Source organism: Epargyreus clarus, unplaced genomic scaffold (assembly GCF_041222505.1).
Source record: "Epargyreus clarus isolate Ecla_fem2 unplaced genomic scaffold, WU_Ecla_fem_2.2 ptg000021l, whole genome shotgun sequence".
Classification (NCBI taxonomy): domain Eukaryota; kingdom Metazoa; phylum Arthropoda; class Insecta; order Lepidoptera; family Hesperiidae; genus Epargyreus; species Epargyreus clarus.
In genome coordinates, this window is record NW_027332228.1 from 10,203,502 (window position 1) to 10,223,712 (window position 20,211).

General features: G+C 33.2%; 2 protein-coding genes across 2 annotated transcripts in view; both read left to right on the top strand.

Annotated features, from left to right (window-relative positions):
• Positions 1-2,394, top strand: part of Stacl (SH3 and cysteine-rich domain-containing protein) — a 258,237-nt gene extending 255,843 nt beyond the window's left edge. The window contains exons 19-21 of the mRNA XM_073084326.1: positions 224-454; positions 771-947; positions 1,669-2,394. Of these exons, the coding sequence (XP_072940427.1) occupies positions 224-454; positions 771-914 (375 nt within the window). The 3' untranslated portion in view covers positions 915-947; positions 1,669-2,394. The remainder of the gene's footprint in view (positions 1-223; positions 455-770; positions 948-1,668) is intronic.
• Positions 2,395-10,504: 8,110 nt separating this feature from the next.
• Tgi (Tondu-domain-containing Growth Inhibitor) overlaps positions 10,505-20,211 on the top strand; it is a 51,881-nt gene continuing 42,174 nt past the window's right edge. The window contains exon 1 of the mRNA XM_073084323.1: positions 10,505-11,225. The gene's annotated coding sequence lies outside the window, so the exon portion shown is untranslated. The remainder of the gene's footprint in view (positions 11,226-20,211) is intronic.

Here is a 20,211-nt window from a genome sequence, read left to right on the forward strand (position 1 = left end):
TTTGTTGTTTGTGAGTAATTTTGAACCAAAGAACATTAGGAGAATACCTATTTTCCTAATGTACTTGGGTATAAATCAATTTTATATACCTATTTGATGGCAGTATTGATGAACATGCATTTAGCTGTAACGTATTTAAAACACTCTATTAAACGATCTTAAGCAATGATTTTCTCTATATGGATATAATCTTTTATTTCAGCAGGATTTTGTTTCATTCCAGAAGCATCAACGTCTTCTGCCGACGAATCTCTACGTGATCTTGTATAACTTCAAGTCCCGTCACGCCGATGAACTAGATCTGAAAGCTGGTTACAAAGTAACTGTGATCGATACATCTGATCCAGACTGGTGGAAGGGAAAATGCTTGGGAAAAATCGGATACTTCCCTTCTAAATACTGCACCAAGCTTCAAGCTGGAGAGCGTCCCTTGCAAGTTACGCATAATCTTCAGGTAAATTAAAATTTGTCACAGATGATTCATTGTATTTGGTATTGACATTATCATGTTACGATAAAATATAATATTTTGTTGAAACTAGATTTTTTTGGACTAGATATTTTTGTCGTATAGATGACTAATCATTCCTTTATGTAACTTCAAGTAAACATCGGATATTTGACCAATATTACAAGTGTAGAAGACCTACTTCGCTTGGCACAAAACAGGATACATTTCACCCAACTGACAGTAGGAGAGGCACTTTAAGAAAAGAGAAAGAATCTTTAGTAAGAAAACATATCAAATTTTATCTGTCTTTTAATTCCAGGTATCCGACGGAGACAACGGCTTAATGCTCCTTCGCGACCAAATTGTGATCCAAGTTGGTGATGAAGTGGACGGCATGGTGATGATCCGCTCGGGAGACAACCGCCAGGGCGTGTGTCCGGTGAAGTTCCTACAGGAAGTGTGACGCTTCAGACTACCCAACTTCAACGTTATGCGGGTAAGAATAGAATAGTCAAAATACCTACTATAGTTTCTATATACCTAATTTTATGTCCCATTGCTAGCCATGAGTTTCTCCCTAATAATGAGGTAAGCCTGAAGCCTAATCCTATTTGGGGTTAATAACAGATATTACATGGGTATTATGGGTACACTTGCCGTTAACAGTACTGGATGATGGATGGATAATCCATCAATTTAATAAAAAAGACATTTTTGTCATTGTTTTTATTAATTTTATAAAATGTCAATAGGTCAAAGGACTTCTTATATTATTTTAGGATCACGTATCTGCCCTGTGTATTTTCAGGCCTCTGTGATTACCTTAATCCGCTTTGCTCCTGTTTACGCTTTACTGGCCTCACAGATAATAAAATCCCTGAATATTTTATGAGCTTTAGAAATATTTTTATACTACTGCTGGATTTCTAGACATGACACTTGTGATACGATTAATATCAAGACTTTGAAAGCTTTAAAAAAATGTCTCAGATGTGTAGGATGATTATTTCTTTTACCTAATGACAATTAACTTCTAAAATATACAATTGCACATAATTAAAACTTAAATGTGCGTGCCTGGGATTCGACCCACGTACCATCAAATTGAGCGACAAAATTTCTAACTGATAGCCTGTAACGGCTATTATTTAAACAAATTAATAAGGCTACTTAACATGTGTATATCTATCCATATAATGTATTCTCAATAATTTCAGAGACGCGGGTCACTATCAGAGGAAAGCAACAGGTTTTACGATCCAAAGCCAATTCGAAGCGCACCAGTCACTCCATGCGACAGCGACACGTCTTCATGGTCTAACTGGTCCACTTACGACGCGAGGAGGTCTGATAAGGCTAGCTACGAGGCATCCGTTGAAGGGGTATGGTGGTGGCGCAGACCTCTGGGTGTGAGGCGGACCCAATGTCACAGATGTGGTGCTTCGTCGTCTACGAGACCTCTGAGAATGACCCCCTGTGCTGGTTACACCCAAGATGAGTACGAACATGAAGCTCGAAGGCCGCTGTCTTCAGATGACCGCCCGTTAAATTTCGTGAAGCGGATGTTTATGTAAAGGACTGCAATGTAGCGTACTGGCAATTGCCAAGTAAGATTTTAAATAGCTTAGTACAATATTTATTTGCGAAATTATGTTTTATTTCAGTGAAATGGACACTGTCTATATGAATGAAGTATCAGTACAGATACTTAATTATAAAGTATCCATATAATGTTAGTGTTTATTAAAATTTTAATGTACTTACTAGCTGTGGTTCAGTTTATGCATAGCCGAATGAATTATATATATTTCTGCTAAGAGAATAATTTAAAACAGATTTATACATTTTCTATTGATTGTTACATTTATTATATGTCACTAATTTGTATTTTTTTATTTGCTAAACATTATTACGTCCCGTAATTAAAACGGCCTATTTATTTATCTTATAACTGCAATCCTTCCATATATTAAGGGTTTATTTGTGATTATATTTATTATGCATTTTATTATTGCATAAAAATATTAAATAGTAATATACATATTGTCGCAACATATCATTTTAATATATACTACAATTATTTTAATATAAAAACGTATATGTATATGAATTAATTAATAACAACATTAATTATGAATTTAAAAGCTGAGAATATTGTTTGCAAAATAGTTGATACGAAAAGATTTATATAAATTATAGCTATGTCATTTATTACATAATATACTCGTACTTCGGATTTATTACTTATGCGTCCGAAAATTTGATATTTATTTAATATCTACAACGGCCCAATCTACGCTCACAATCTACTTACTCACGCTTAAACGAACGCAAATAAATTCGAAAAACGGGATGTGACATTAATGTAGACGTTAAAACGCGCGTTTTTGATACTGTAGTCACTCAGAAAAACGTCATGAAGCATAAATGCAATCGCCAAAAACAGATAAAGTAACTCACTTGTGTGATAGGGCCGTTACCTTCATATAAGTAGATACCTTCGATCACTAATAGGAACCTCCTATTAATGATAGAAGGTAGATATTATTAAGTAGATAAGTGAGCGAATTGTCTAATAACGTTTATTTTTTTACATCACGCAATTCTAAATAAATAAATTCATAAATAATTAAATGTGCTCTATTAATATTAAAGCCGACTGCAGAAATATCCAAGCCCAATTTCTTTATCATTTTAATGAAGTTATTATTAATAATTGTACTTAATGTACTAAACAAACGTATATAAGTACTTGATAACTACCAAAACCTATATAAATGTTCATTTTCTTAATAAAAATCGGTTTTATCTCCTACAATAAACAAATAATACTTACGAGTTAACGGCGTGCAAGAACGCTGAATGTCGTCTTTGGTACAAAAAGTTCAAATATCTCAAAAAAATATATTATTATTATTATTGTCACATTCGTTTCGAATAAAATTTCATCAATTCACTGTAAATTCAGCATGGCAAAGCAGATAATAAAATTAAGAAAAGTATTGCAACTTTGGCTTTTTTCGCGCCTTTTTTATAGTTTTAGATCACGCGTCTATGCGGCTATGGTCGATAGGAACATTCTGCCAAATCCTTTACTACATTATGCCAACAAAATTTCTGTCAGCATTATTTCGTACTTGTATTAGCTCATTCAAGTATTTTATCCCAGTAATCAACTGTTAAAAATATAATTTTATTTCAAGCAAAACTACTTGGACTAAACAGTTTCCCTAGTTTAACGGTTAAAGTAATAAAATGTATCGATGTTAATGTGTCGTACTCCACAATAATTCCATATTTATACATTATTCCTGGCACTGTATGTAAAATAATAACGAAAGAGATGTGAAACTAATAATGATGTAGATTATAAATATATGATTAAACGCAATTATTTTTAATATTCATACGTAGTAAATGTTATATTAATTATAGTTATTATTAAAATTTACATTTCCTTGAAACATTTTGTCTGGTTTATTGATTTATAACCATAGGAAAAATATTTACATCAACAATTCCAGTCAGTGGTTTCCAACAGATAATCTGCGTCAATTTATATTATAATATAATAGGACGATATAATTTAAAAATATTTGAAATCGCTACGCTTGATCAGATAAAATTGTTTTGTAGTCATAGAAAGTTTAATATTTTCTGTTTTTATAGTTTTGAAAATATAGTAGTAGTCTGTGCTAAGAATGAAATCCATTCCATATATCCATTATGTCTCTAAGAAAAAGATTGGAAAGACTAATTTATGTGTACACCGGAGGTGTCCAAACAGGGTATGTAGTATATTTCAACTTTTGGTATTGGAATGGTGGTGATTTATTCGACGTTTTTTAAATAAAGTCGTATGAAATATTCTTTTCATATATTTCGCGAATTTATTCGACTGAATGTAAAGAATGAGCGGTTGCGTGTATGTTGCTGGCATTTTCTAAACTACCTCCGGTGGGCAAATCCTTTTAAAAATATAAATAAAATATTTATGGTAAATACTAAAAAAAAACGTGTGTCTATGCTTAAAACACAACCAACGTATAAAAAAATAATTGACATAAAATAAAAAATCAAAGTATAATATCTATAAATATTATATTATCTGTGACATGGAAATGTCACAGATTATATAATATTTTGTACTTACTAGCCCTAAATGTGCGAAGACAGATGATCTACAAAAAAAGGCCGTCAACATCAAAACGATTTACAGACAACAAGACGGATTTGTAAAGAAAGAAGTTGACGAAACCAGATTTTCATTCGTATTTATACTTCGGACGATTTACCTTTGTTTACGTCCAGTAGAAACAATTCACGTCGAAGGATCACGTCGAAGTGGCCCTTACAAGACCTCGGAAGCTCTAGAGCTGCAGTCAGCATCCTTTTTAGGGAAAACGTGTCTCAAATTTTATATGCATATTCAGTAGGTCTGGAAAAATTCTCAGACCTACTGAATATGCATATAAAATTTGGTGAAAATCGGTAAAGCCTTTTCGGAGGAGTACGGTAACGAACATTGTGACACGAGAATTTTATATATAAGAAGATATGCCTCAGGAAAAGCCGCGGATTGCCGACTCCTGCTCTAGACGGTCTCCTAAACTAAAACGAGTATCTATTAATGTTAAAAATATTATTTGATTTGAAATAAATATTTGTAACGTATTTTTTAATTTTAGTTTTGTACAGTTTTAACCTGCTTACAATTACAATGTTTTTAGGAAGAAGTGCGTAGATGCCTTAAGGTGGTGTCGAACATACTTTATGTATGAAAAAAAATAGGCAGACAAAAATTATTGTACATTGTTTGTTATAAATAACATATACTTACGTAGATATATTTTATGCTGACGGTGTTATTAGAAAACACGTTATGCAATATTTAGCGTTTATGTTTATGAGTCTGTAGGACTTAATAAGTACATAAATATGCAAATTATTGTAATTTGATGTTGAACGCATTCTTATGATAAATAGTAGATTTAAAACTAGCACGTTTGATTTTTAATCAATATTATATTATTAATCGTGTATGTTGTAGAAGTACCCATATTTTAGGTTTGTATGGAAACACAGCTTATGAGAAGTTTTGGAAGGTCCCATTTAAGTTAGTAAACCTATATTGATGTAGATAGAAGTCAAAAAAAAAACCAGTTGTTGTAGTTAGGGTTGCCAACTATACTATAACATATATGCAGACTTGTATAATACTCACATTTTTCTTTCTTTCGATGTATTGTTAAAGAAACATGCAAAATACACTTTCAACGGTATTATATTTTTCTAAAAGCTTTTTCTCAAGCAAATATTATGGACATGCTTAATAAGTTGGCAACCCTTCTTACAATAGATGGGTTGCTAGATCTATGTTAATCGTTTCCCGAAAATTAAGTTTAATCGTAAACGTGTTTGTAAAAAATAGTAAATTATGGTTTTCATAATCATACCTTTAAACATGGTATTTGTCTAGAAACAGTGGGTAATAAAACAGTAATGTCATAAATCCGTAATAAACGGGTCTTGTTCGCTATCTAGCAACCCTGTTAGTATTATTTATGTAAGTAGGTATGCAGATGTAATTAAAAATGAAAAAAATATATAAAAATGCACCAATGTAATATAATATAAAACTTTATGTTGATTTTAAGGGGCAGGAAGAAAAAGGTTATTAAAAAGTTGTTAAAGGGAATTGAGAACTTCCTTCGGGAATTGTAAATATAAGTAAACGTAATAACTATTATGGACTTATGTAAAACATGATATCATTACAAACTTATATGTTGTTTATCTAGTTGTGGTAAAAGTGCTAATTTTATGTCTTAGTGTTTATTTCTTAGCTCAATGTCATGACTGTGTTTGAACGTTTGAATGGATTATGTTAAATAATAAAATCTACGTACTAGTCACTCATTTTTAACTACTCTTGTATGAAAAATAGAGATAGCATTGCCATCTTTAAAAAAAGTATTTCTTACAAAAGTATGGCACTTTCGGACGGACAAATACCTATATTTCAAACGATGGAAATGTAGTATTTTTCGAAGTTATTTTTTTTCTATAATATGTAGTACAATTGACTAAAATATAGTTCAGTACTATATACCTTTAAGGTACTCAAAATACAGGTGGCAAGTGTGGCAACCCTAAAAAGAACCTTATTCTCAGGGATAGTATAATATTTGCGATCGGCTTCAGGTAGGCCTTCTATTTTGGAAATAATAGGAGCAGATGCATTTTGCATTTTTGTTTAGTAATCCGATCAAAACTGAGTGGAATTTCGTGAAATGTAAACTTCACTCAATTTATGCGAATTTACGCCATTTCAGAATTATGGTAATCGGATTTAGGTACCCACTAAAGTTCTTTAAAAATACTTTTGTATGTTTCATTCATGTGGCTTACTTAAACACCATTTGATTTTAATATCTTCCTTATTTGGTTTAAAAAAAAGGTTTTCTTAAATTATTTATATTGAGAATCATATACAGAACATGCGAATCATTTAAATGGATTCGATAATTCTGCAATCGATAATTTTGTCGGCTTATATAGATTATTTTTATTATTCGATGAAGATACCGAATATTCTCAAAGTTGACTCAATAGATATGCGAGAAAAGGCCATTACAAAGTAAAATATAAAGTCGAAAGTATTACCGTGTACCTGTCACCTATTTGCAAAAGTCAAAAACGCAGTAACAACATTATCGACATGCATTGGTACATTCGGTATCTACATAACTACATATTTTGTTCTAGGATAAATCTGCAGCACAAGAGTTGAGTATTTTCTTCACCCTCATTAAATTTGAGCAAATGCTTGCTCATACTCATCATTATGAAACTTGCAAAGAGTGGGCGATAGAAAATTAATAATGTACAGAGTCCCACATACTAGGTACTTTAGAGTACCTATGTACTTAGGTACATACCTAGATGTCTATCTAGGGATTTAGTAGGTACGAGATCCACCCGTGTAATTTTTACGCCTACTTGCTTTTGATTTTTTTTATGGTATGTACCTTATTATTTATTATTATAGATGTGTCTACCTAATAAGAAAGGCTTACTTACGATTATATTTAAATTCTACAAATTGTTTTAACATGCTTCGTAATTTAAAAAAGTTGGTACGCACTTACAAACAATAAGAACCTTGACGTAAAACTACATCCCTCTGTTAAAATATATATATTTTTATTTCAAATGTATTAGACGTAAAAATCACCCTGTTGGATCTTAAGCTATAAATTTAGTATCTATGTATCACTATATTAGAATTGTATATTTTTATTATAAATTACCTTATCTAATCGATTATTTCCATAACTTTCTCCTATTCCTAAAATCCTAAAATTTAAATATTTACTTAACTTGAATATTATCTATATCTACCATATTTTTTATTTAACATGTTAAAACCGTCCCCTTGAAGTTTTAAGTATAAATTATGAATATATAAATATTTGTATACTTACCTATGATATAATAACACCTTGCTTGTAAGATAGTATTTATATTAGGAATTAAAATTAGTTATTGTATTTTATCTAAAATGTTCCACAAATATCGGAAGAATAGGTATGGTGTCTTCATTTAAGTACATTTATTATCATCAAATTATTTCTTGATTGTTTAAAAATATTAGTATTAAGACTACGCATTTATATTAAATTTCATTTAAAACGTACAAAAAGTTACAACGTAATTTCTGGAACACGAGTGGCATTATGGTTTTTACATTATTTGAAAATGTGCCTATAATAAATAAATGATTTCAAAATCGAATATTATTTTAACAGTATTATAGGTATAGTCCAGCAGCAGATGTAAAAATGTTTTTCGCGTGTATAAGGGCTCCCTCCCCTTACTTCCCTGCCACTAATACATGTCAAAATTCCGGGAACTCCATAATATAACAGCATAAGATTCTCTCGCCCTCGTCGTTCGAGAAAATTACCTGTATTCGTATAATTATGTTATGTTTTAATAATATTATGAATTTATGTGCAAATACATACAACACTGCTTAATAATATGGATAACCAATAAGCAAATAGAGTATTATAAATAAAGGACGATAATAAATCGTCAATATAATAAAAAACTGAATACCAAAATTAATTTGGTACCTATGTATTATTAAAGAGTATTGCAATTATATATTTTAAAGGGGTCTTTCATATTACCTAGTATATAACAGCTACTTAACTAATACAAGATAAAATTTGTATCTAAATATTATAATTAGGTATATGTATATTTGCCATTGTACCAATATTTACATTTATAAATTTGTTTATTATTAAATGATAATTTCTTTAGTAAAAAAAATGTTTGTAGATAGTACTAAACGACGCTACATACCTTTAATATGTAGGCATAAAATATGTTATTAAAATTATTTTACTGTTTATATTACGTACATACTTGTTGCATTTGAATGTAGGTAATTTACCAACTCTACGCGAGATATGGGTATGTGCATTGTGCATACAAGGCATGATTTTTTTTAGGACATTTTTTAGCATAGTCTGTACCTACTGCATGCCTGACATGGTTATTTCTTAGAAAGGAAACCCTAGTGACAAATCTAAGTCTTTGATGTTTATGAACGGCTCCGTTACATTCCTAAGTAATATCGGTAAATTATTAAAATTGTTAATTTCTCGTACGCGGCGGTCAGGCAGAAAATACGTTGGGGATAAACAGAGCGCGGATATGACAACCCACTTGACAAAAGACTTTTCTTGCTTGTATAATCTATGCCCTATGTCATTCGCCCGACGTGTCTTCTACCTGGCCTGCAGTTTATGTTTAATTTGCTGCATATTTCTTATCAGGTTCCTACAATTTGACCCACGCTACGAGTTGGTAAACGCTTATTATTATATTAATTAATAATTGTATTAAATGTTAATTATGGACACGAATTATCCAAAGTGCTTTGTAAGTCACTGATGTTAGTTTTAGACCAGAATGACTTATTAAATTGTTTAGAGTTTATAAGTGTCGCTTATTCCATTTTGTTATAATGTGGGTTGTTTTATTTCTAATGTTTACAAAATGTTGTATTAGGAAAATAAATATTGTGTCATTATTTGGAGTTTTTATATTTCATAGAAACCTTTATTTTGTGACATCTAGGTATATCACCAAGGCACTTTGATCAGCCCTTGAATATAATCTTAATCTGAAAATAACTAATATCATTCATCGTCACGAAGCTTACAAGTTCAAATATGGACCGTGAGATACGGATAATTACGTATTTCTCAATAATTGTTGTGTCAATTCCTTTTTTTAAAGAACCAGACCAATACTAGACCAAATATCTGCTGTAGTATGTTAGCCATTTCTATCACCTGCAGAAATGGTCTTCATATTTTTCAGGCGTTTATAGTTATTTTATTGCATATATAAATAATAGGTTATTAGGTACTCAGACCAAAAATTTAAACGAAATTGCAAAAAACATTCACAAGTGTTCGTTGCAATATTTTTTGTTATACGAGAAAGCGCCATCTTGTGTAAGTTCCGTATACTAAAGGTTAGTAATATTCCTGTAGATGGCGCTCTTCGATGACATTCCTATAAACTTGCTTCGTTTCTTCGGTTCAGTTGCTTCTCTTTGCGCTATGCAACGAATATGAACAAAATTAATGGATTTTAATGAATAGTGCACGTAGTTAATGACTATCTTAAAAAGTTCTTAACTAAAGTAACGAACCGAGACAATTCGAGCCTGTTACGCTACAGTGCATGCACAGCTAGCACCGAGTACACAGCAAATACTAATTAGATGTTTAACCGTATGAGAATTCCGTAAAAAAGTACTATGCATTATTTTAAATAAATTGTTATGTTATTGGTTACCTTTCTACTGTTTACAATCGTTACAATTGCTAATAAAAATAATACGAACATTAAATACAACGTGTAAAGCAGAGTTAAGCTACTGAGTGTTACTTTACTGTGGTTGAGTGGCGACCCTACTTTTCGCCTCCACGGCATGCCATGTGTCGATAACCCTGTAGCAGACGCGGCCTACCATCACGCCTGCGCCAGTGAAGTCTCTCGTCGACGGCGGCATTAACTTAGGCGCATTCCAATGCCCCACGACCGCTCCGTCTCACTTTCATATTATTCTAACGCGATTTACCTTGAAATTACGCGTTGATTACACTTAACGATAATTTTGGACGCAGAAAACACACGATTGTTCATTAAAACTTCGTTTTCGTTTACAATAATTTATTAGATATCGTCGTAAATAATCCAGTATGCCGCCTTCATAATAACCGAGATTCCTTCGCATAGATGGCAGCACTGAAAATATTTGACATTCCGCGCATTCCAATCGCAGTGGGCTCGGCTCAAATGTCAAACGCTACTATTTCGTCAACAGAGTCGTGGCGCGATAGTTGGATTTAATGAAATAACAACAAATAATACAACAGTGCATTTTGACGGACAATGGATATTAAACGGTAGATCTCAAGCTATTATTCTACGACGTAGGAATTTCTGACAAGTCGTGTTCGTTCCACGATAGCTTGCTTACTTGCGGAGTTTTTGCGAATCGTTTCTTATTGATTTTCGTTCTTCGCCGGTTTTGTAGCCCTGTTATGAAGTTTACGTATGTAAGTTAAAGTCGTGAAATATTTATTAACTTAGTTTAGTACTCATCGTGTTGTTGATAAGTTTATCGTCATATGGTGAAGCGTTATAAACTACAGTCGCAGTGACAACGTGGGAAAACATTGTAAGTATTGTTTTATTATTTTTTATTTTATGCGCTATTGTAAACAGTTAGAAAGGTATGTTTTCGTTGTAACGAATTAATTTGCCCTACAAGCTACACATATTGGACGGCGTAATGTTTTGTATAACAAACACGAAAAAATTTCGTGCAAGTCAATGAACGTGAAAACGTCGAAATATTTTCTTAACATGTTCCTTACGTAGGTAATTACGTGCGAGAATCGCTCATCAGCATTGCAATGGCATAGAGTAACAAGTATGTATAAGTACCTACCTACCGGTTTGATTTGTGAACGCGCTCGCAAAAAAATTTGCCGCTACGAACATCGCAGTACGGCGGGCATGGCAAGGAATTTCGAGCATAATAGTGTGGAATGCGACCGATACGCGCGGTACTAACTAAGGCTGCCAACTGTTACACTCTCAATGCGGGACAACGCCGTTTTATGCTAGAATTAAAGACACGAGGTATATAAATAAAATAGCGACCATTATCAACACATTGCTATCCCACTGTAGGTCAGTCCCTTCTTAAGGATTAAGGTCATAGTCCAATACGTTGGTTTTGTCCAAATATCCATCAAAACGGCATATTGTTTTATCAAAATATACCTACATACAATCCTATGCTAAGTGTATTTGTACACATATGGGTATGTAAAGTTCGTACCCGCATTCCTTCTACCTACGTCAAAGTACACTGAGTGTGTATTTCGTTATTTTTCTAACAGATATTGATGATATTGTATATCTACTTAATTGAACTCCTTGTTCGATTAAGTAGATATATTACTTAGTTATATGGTCAAAATTCTTAATTATGAACTCCGTAAATTTTGTACAATTGCATTTACAGATTACAATTCATATTTATCAATTAAAAAAAAGGAATATGGGCGAAACGTTATTATAACCACATGTTACATCCTATAAAGAATCTACTTTCTAATCTTAGCACGCCTTTAATAGATAAGGTGATTATACAATATTAAGTCCATTTTGGGATATGATAAGTACATTCCTGAGTGCATACTTAGTATATTGCAAATACTGATACTGACTTATCACGGGACTGTCCCGCGGAATGCGATGCAGTTGGCGGCTGTACTATAAACCTATTCCCACACACGCATGGCCTCCCATACGGTGATAAGAGCTCGATAATACTCGCGATTACCCAATATGACCCCGTACATCGTGTTACATGTTTCACTTGAAAAGGACTGGTTTCAAATGTGAATTTAATTTTGCTTGGCGTAATATCGGAGCTAGGTTAACTGATCGATTTACGATTATTAATAAATAATAATTAATCGATTTATCCAATGATTGGTCTACCGAAGTATCGAAATTTGACAATTTATGCTTAATAGAAAATGTAAAATTGAAATGATTCCTAGGGATTATTAGAATATAGGCATAGAATATTAATAAATTGTACTAACTTGGCCACAAATAGAAAATATAGATACATTATTATCATGACGTAGTGTCTGATATCGCCAATTATAAAAAGATATTCCCATAATAGTGTACAATTTCAATTATACCATTTACCCCATCTCCGGTATTACCAACTAACTCTACGAAATAATAAAATGATCGCCAAATTCCTAAAAAGTTACCTGTCTGCATAACTAACAATGCCAAGAAAACAGTTTCTTTTAAACTTCAGTTATTTAGCGGCCGAAATACTCTATTGTTGCCAAACATTATTATAGAATACTTCACCTTGGCAATAATGTTTATCTAATGTAGTAGGACCAAACGTGTAACGAATTAAAACATCAAATACATTGGCTGTAAATGGACATAAAATCTTAAAGACGAAACCTTTTTAAAGGTGCCTATGTGAAGTCTACCAATACGCACTTTGCCAGCGCGGTGGACTATGGCCTAATCCTAATTCTGCGAGGAGACCCGTGCCCAGCAGTAGAACAGTTATGGGTTGATGATGATGAAACCTGTAAAACATCAACTACATTGGCTGCAAATAGACATAAAATTCATGTCTAACAATACCGAGGCCGCGATGACATAGATTTCACGAACTAAACAACTGCCCATGCAATCCTTATTTCCATAGAATATCGTGTTGGTCATAAATATCGTTAACTAGCTTTGACACCAGGTTTCACTTAAATATTGCCTGTTAGTGCTTGTGCTTTATTGTTACTTAGAACATTTTTAGCATTTTCAGTCTGTTTATCCCTACATAATGTAGCATAGGTATTTCGATTTGCGAATATTTAAGCGTGAAAAAAGTATTTTAGATTCACCATAAAGGGCTACACGTACATAGAAAATGTGCTCAGATTGCAAATGTAAGCCTATTAATAGTTGTATTAACATTTATTCTGTTTAAAAAAATACATGATTATTACAATCCGGATCAATATATTGAAAATATGAAGACGTATTTTGGGCTATTATAAAAATCTACTATTATGAATTATTGTTAGAAATATACAGACATCTTAATTTTACTATGCGCGCAAAAGTAATATAAATTTTGTTCTTGTACAATATAATAATGCTAAGTGCATATTATTTATTGTATAGATAATTTTGAGCTTGACGACCGTCACGAAGTTATTACTAGAGATAACATCACTAGCGTACATTAAAAATTATCTGCCAAGTAGGTAGTTATGTTACATAGTATACAATCTACCAGTATTTTACTTTACAACCCCTATTGTCTTGTTTCGGTTGATAAAACTGAAATTTAATCGGTCATTCAAATCAAAACTGTTGTTGCAGATAATGAAAGATAATAATTATGAATATTTAATTTACAAAAGCTGAAATAACTCATATTTGTTTTAAAATTCATCGGTTTATAATAATACAAGCTTATGTCACGATTCCTAATAGGACTATGTTGCCAGAATTCTTTAAGCACTAGGTACGTACTAATGTAACAGAATATCTATACAAAAATTCTTGTTTCTAAACCCGCTGATTTACGCTAATCATTATCTGTCAGTCAGTATTAGTAGATTTTTTTACTTGAGCAAATCTGCACAAATACTCCCTTTGTGATTAGTTTTTGCAGTACGTACCTATTATATACAATACGTTACGATTACACATCTGTAAAAAGTCGTTGGCAATTCTGTTTTATTTCACATAAAAGATTGCCCCGGAACGCTCCGACCGTCGTATTTGTGTAAGTTTGGGTAACTGAACATCTGCTGTGCTCCCCTCGGTCTCGAGTTCTCGACCCCGGGCCACGTGCGTCACAGGAGGGGTGGCGGTTCTAAAGAACGCACCCTAAATGTACGCATTTCAAACAAAAAAATCCAAGCGCGCGTTAAAGTCGAACATGGGGTTCCGTACCGTTATGAAACATTTAATTATATGAACCCACCGTTAGAGATAAGGGATATTTGTCCGTTTCGGTGAAATATTTACATTAAAAACAAAAATATCGATTTCAAATTGTTAACATAGCAATTATATTGTGAACATTTAGGTACACACCTTTTATTTGTTAACATAGCAATTATATTGTGAACATTTAGGTACACACCTTTTATTTGTTAACATAGCAATTATATTGTGAACATTTAGGTACACACCTTTTATGGTTCAATAGATAAACCGAAAAACGCCGACAATACCAGTTTGTTGTATTGGGGATGCCGCCCCGCCGCTTTTGTAATATTTTTTCCATTTTTAGTATTTTTGTTATAGAATGTCCTAGTAATGAACACTCAGTTAAATATGTCAAGGTTCAGGAGATAGATTATTGTAACAGACGGACAGACAGCTGAGACTTAATATAGGGATCCGTTTTCACCCTTTCTGTACGGAATCCTAAAATCGTTCATACCACTAAAACCGACCTTAAATCCTCACTTTAAAAACCACTATCAAGCAATGGAAACATTAACCGAAATATGTTATTATTTTTAACGCAAGGAATGCCGGAGTTCCATGTGACTTTCTTTTTTGGTACTTGCAGGTGATACATTTTAATACCTACAGTGTGTGAACGTGTATGTTATGTGAGTTTTTTCTTATTTGAAAACAAAGGAAGTGTTTTTGCTGCATCAAATTCACATTCGGTTAATTATGGCCACGAAACAGAGTTAAACATGAATAACTGAATGAATATATGATTTAATGTAGGTATACAAGTTAGTCTTATTTAGGAATTACTAAATACGAGTAGGTGGTTAAGAACACAAAATAGTAAACAGAATAAAGTTTCGTAATAAAATAAATTATTTCTTTTGTGATGTATTAAAGTTTCATATTAATAACATACTTACTTTGTACAATATTAGAGTATAAAAAATTTAATACCTTTAAAAATGCATAATTGTGATAAAATTGTATTTGAAGCTGATGAAACGTTAATATTAAAACTTTGATACAACAAAATTATTTATATTTATTTATATTTTTATTAACATTTTATAACTTAGCTAAATAATAATTATCCGTTTATTATCTGTAATGTTAAATTTAATTTGAAGCAAGTAAAATAATACAGATAGGTACTCTACCTGTGTAAAATATTAATATGCATGAGTTTATTTATATTGTTATAGGTATTGTTTTTGTCCTACTACGAGACATGTATTCTCTTAAAATTAAATGTTATATTCGCAACATTTTGGGGGAATCTCAAGTACATATTTATAAGCACGAGTATGTTGTGTTTTAAATTCAAACAAACGTATATTTAATTACAAAGCACGAACCGACTTATCTGGGATTCGAACCCGGATATCGACAATGGAATGCTGAAAATCACACGCTATCAGTTATTAATGCTATTATCTTTCAATAACTTTAAGTTTCACATGCATAATTGCATACGTCATATCCTGGGCAATGTTAATGTACATCGTATCGTATAAATTCCATAACAGCACTAAAAACCTTACGATACATAATAACAAGTTCCTGTTCCGTTGTACTGCGTGACCATTCGAAGAGGTATGTTTGTATGTATGTGTTGAATGATCTATTCTATGCGTTGCGTACTGACCAGCATACCATCTAACGTAGGGTCACCAGATCTCGGTTAGTTGGCGGACTGGTCTGAAAACTAACTAACTAAAAAACTAAATAGGTATGCGTCACTTTTATGGATTTTAAAAGCGACTAAAATGGTAATTAGTAATTTTACTACGGAGATTAAAAAGCATTAAGACTAAGTACTAAGACTGTGACGCTTATAAAAGTAAAAAAAAAAAGATTTTATAATTCATTTAATAATCTCGATATAGATATTTAGTTTGTTACTTGATTTAGTTATATTTACAAGGTAATGTACATAAGTGCGATGCTAATAGGTTATATTTTATTTGTTACTACTAGAAATTATAACAATAACGTAAACTTTATTTGTAGAGTCGATTTGCGCCATGATAAAACTATTTAGGTGTAACACCATACTATTAACTGTGTAACTGAATTTAATTTCAGGGTTAATTTAATAAACAATCTTGCAATGTAGTGTTTTGCAACCACAATTTTTTCTAATAATTATGCCTAATTTTTTCAAAGTTACGTAATCAATCTTCAAATAAATAGTGTAGGAGTTACAGAACATAAGACCCTGTTAAAATTATTTCCCGGCAATAATTTTTGAATTGGGACTGTCCAAGACAATTCGTATTCATGGCAACCCTACACAGGTAGGTACTCGTGACTTCGCCTCAGGCGAGAAAAATTCTATTGTGGTTAATGTACCAAATTCCATATCATTAACGTAGCCATCGCGCTACATTTCTCGTACTATAAATACAAATTGCATAATCCATTGACTTAATGTTCGATTATCTATTTATAATCGTAATATATTACTCGGTAATCAATTAAATTATAGTGAGGGTTACGAAGCTTTTCGAACTCTAGAGGTTAAAAATAAAATAAATGTAAAAATAGATCTTAAGAATGAGCGATAAGTAAGCTTTGTTGTTTATGAAATTGAAATAGCAAATGAGTATGCAATCTATCTGATGTTTAGTGGTAATTGATAACTGATCCTATTATAGTCCGGTCCTAAGTTACTTGAAATCGATCACTGATGCTGTGCTAATATTAAATATTAAGATTTTTTTTATAATATAGGAGTAGCAGACGTGCATGCAGTCCACCTGATGGTAAGTGGCTACTTCCGCCCATGGACATCTGTAATTTACCCCAGATAGGATTAGATATTCCTACCTGAGGTCACAGATGCGCCGCTACCCCTGAGGACTAAGCTGGAACGCCTCGGAAAAGTATGTCTCACTTACCACACCCTTCAAAACGGAACACAGCAGCGCCTAACACTGCTGTTATTAGGCAAAAATAAGTGTGGCGGTGGTGCCGCCGGAGTCGAACCACAAAGGCTTCTACCACCTTCTGTTCGGTTATATATCTCAAATACGTGATATTGAGGAACCATTGCCTATAAATCATATACAGCACTGCATTGGTTAGGGTATATTCGCCGGTAACCGCCAAAGAATTATATTATTTTAAAAATATTTTGTTAAACGGTGTCTCGTATATTTTAAATATCCAAAAGCAACGCTACCAATACTACCAGTGTACCTTTAGCTTGTTTACGTGATTGTTGGGTTTATTTTCCTTTAAAAATCATAAATAAACGCCATAAATAATTACTCCGAGCTATATCAGGCCGCATAATTAATTACCAGTAAAGTCATCAGTCACAATGTCAATCTATCACTATGTTTTCGTCCACTCCCCGTTTACGCTATCAATAGTGTTATTTATAGAAATTACCTACGCGACAAGAATATTACAATATTGATTTACACAGGTAAACATCGAAGTAAACAATCATTTACGTTTAGTTATGTCGATAAATCATTTGGATTTTGAATAACAAAATGTTTATTTGTAGGTGGAACCCTTGGTGGTTCAACTCCAGCGGCATTTCCACACTAAATTATGTCTCATTACATCTGTGTTAAGTGCTGCTATGTTCTGGTTAAAAAGGTGTACTAAGGAAGACGCATTAGGTAGGTACGAGGCATTTTTAATCCTCAGGGGGGACATCTGGGATCGATGTATTGATCTCACGTAGGACCCTAATCCTATGTGGGATTGATTACAAATCATGAGCAGCAGTAACCACCAGTTAGATCGCATGACCATTTTCTAACATAAAGATCTCCGGGATCTGCGACAGAACGCAACCGGAGTCTTCTTAGCGCATTGCCCCTTCGGCTCTCCTGAAGTTTAGGACAGTATATGGCCGCACATAATGTCGTCCTTCTTGGAGTAGCCGTCTGGGCATTGAGTGCTTCTACTCTTTTTTTTTATAATATAAGAGTAGCAGACGAGCATGCAGTCCACCTGATGGTAAGTGGCTACTGCCGCCCATGGACATCTGTAATCAACCCCAGATAGGATTAGATATTCCTACCTGAGGTCGGCCACAGATGCGCCGCTACCCCTGAGGACTAAGCTGGAACGCCTCGGAAAAGTCTGTCTTCCTTACCACACCCTTTAAACCGGAACACAGCAGCGCTTAACACTGCTGTTATTAGGTAGAAATAGGTGTGGCGGTGGTGCCGCCGGAGTCGAACCACAAAGGGTTCAACCACCTTCTACTCTTGCCGCCATCAATCCCAAAAGCCCCCTTTAGTCGCCTCTTACGACCAGTAGTGCATACCGTAGCTCTATCCTGGTCCCGAGCTACAGTGACAGTCTTTTGGTATATTATAAAACAAAATTCCATTCGTTCTACATCTTATAAGTATTAATGTTGTTTGACCCCTCCTACACGTCGCTCTTTGTGAGACCGAGCGACAATAACGACTTTTTGCTACACATTTTCACATTCCACAAATTTCACGTCTGTTATTACAATCATTAAGATTCAAAGTGGAGATTTATACAACAAATACGCCAAGAACGCACGGAATGCGCTTAATCGTATAATGTTTAATGTCATTTGATAAAATTTACAAATCATTAGAGAATTCTCATAAAACTATGCCCCATCAGTATTATCTGTAATAGGCGTAATGAACGTAGTTTTAACAAGACGTTAAAATATATGGTAGCAATAGACCGGACATAGGACGGACAAGTGTCATGCACGAGTTATTACCAATTGGTAATGAGTCGTTCTGAAATAAATGTAAACGGCAATCAATCAGACAATTTCAGACTGTAAAGCAGTAGTATTTGTTTCATGATTGTGATGTGGCTTATCTGTAGGTACCTTTTACTAGTAACTAGGTAGGTACTCCTCTCCTAATAGAAAAATATTCGATTACCATTCTTTCTTTCTCACTATAGCAATTTTCCTACCCAGCATGTGAAGCATCTCTTTAAGGGGTGAATTTGAGTGGCCAGCGCGTTCGCCAGTTTTAGGGCCTTTCCCAATGTATTAAGTAGAAAGATGGCCACCCTTCAAGATATCATTATAAAAAGCAATGACAAAAATGTTAAAATCTGCCGCTATGTATATATAAAAGACATGATTTCTTTAAAACTTTTTTATCATTATTTGAAATAAGGACGTTCCCGCGCCGCACTCTGTACTTAACAACGTCCTAAGGTATCATGGCGATGAGATGAATGGCGCAGTGAGGCATAAATTACAAACAGTCAAACATACATCTTTATATAAATAAGAAGAAACTTATTGTTTACGCCCCAAAATAATTATTTTACACGACAACATTCTGAGACGTGATACGGTTATATTTCCTGAGATTTTATTAACAGACCGTATTTCACGTGACAGTTATTATTAGCTGCTGAAGAACATGTTATTTAGCATAAACGTATAAATATTTTGGCTCGGAATAAAAATTGTTTGAGTGATCAATGAGTTCATGTTTTGACAATATACTTGACACAGATGATTCCTAAAATGCAAAATGTAGGGGTATGTGGTGCGTATGAGGTACGGCGTCGTCGTCAACCTATGACTGTCTCTTTGCAGGGCACAGGTCTGCTCCCAGAGTGAGAGTGGTTAAGTCCATAGTCCACAGCGC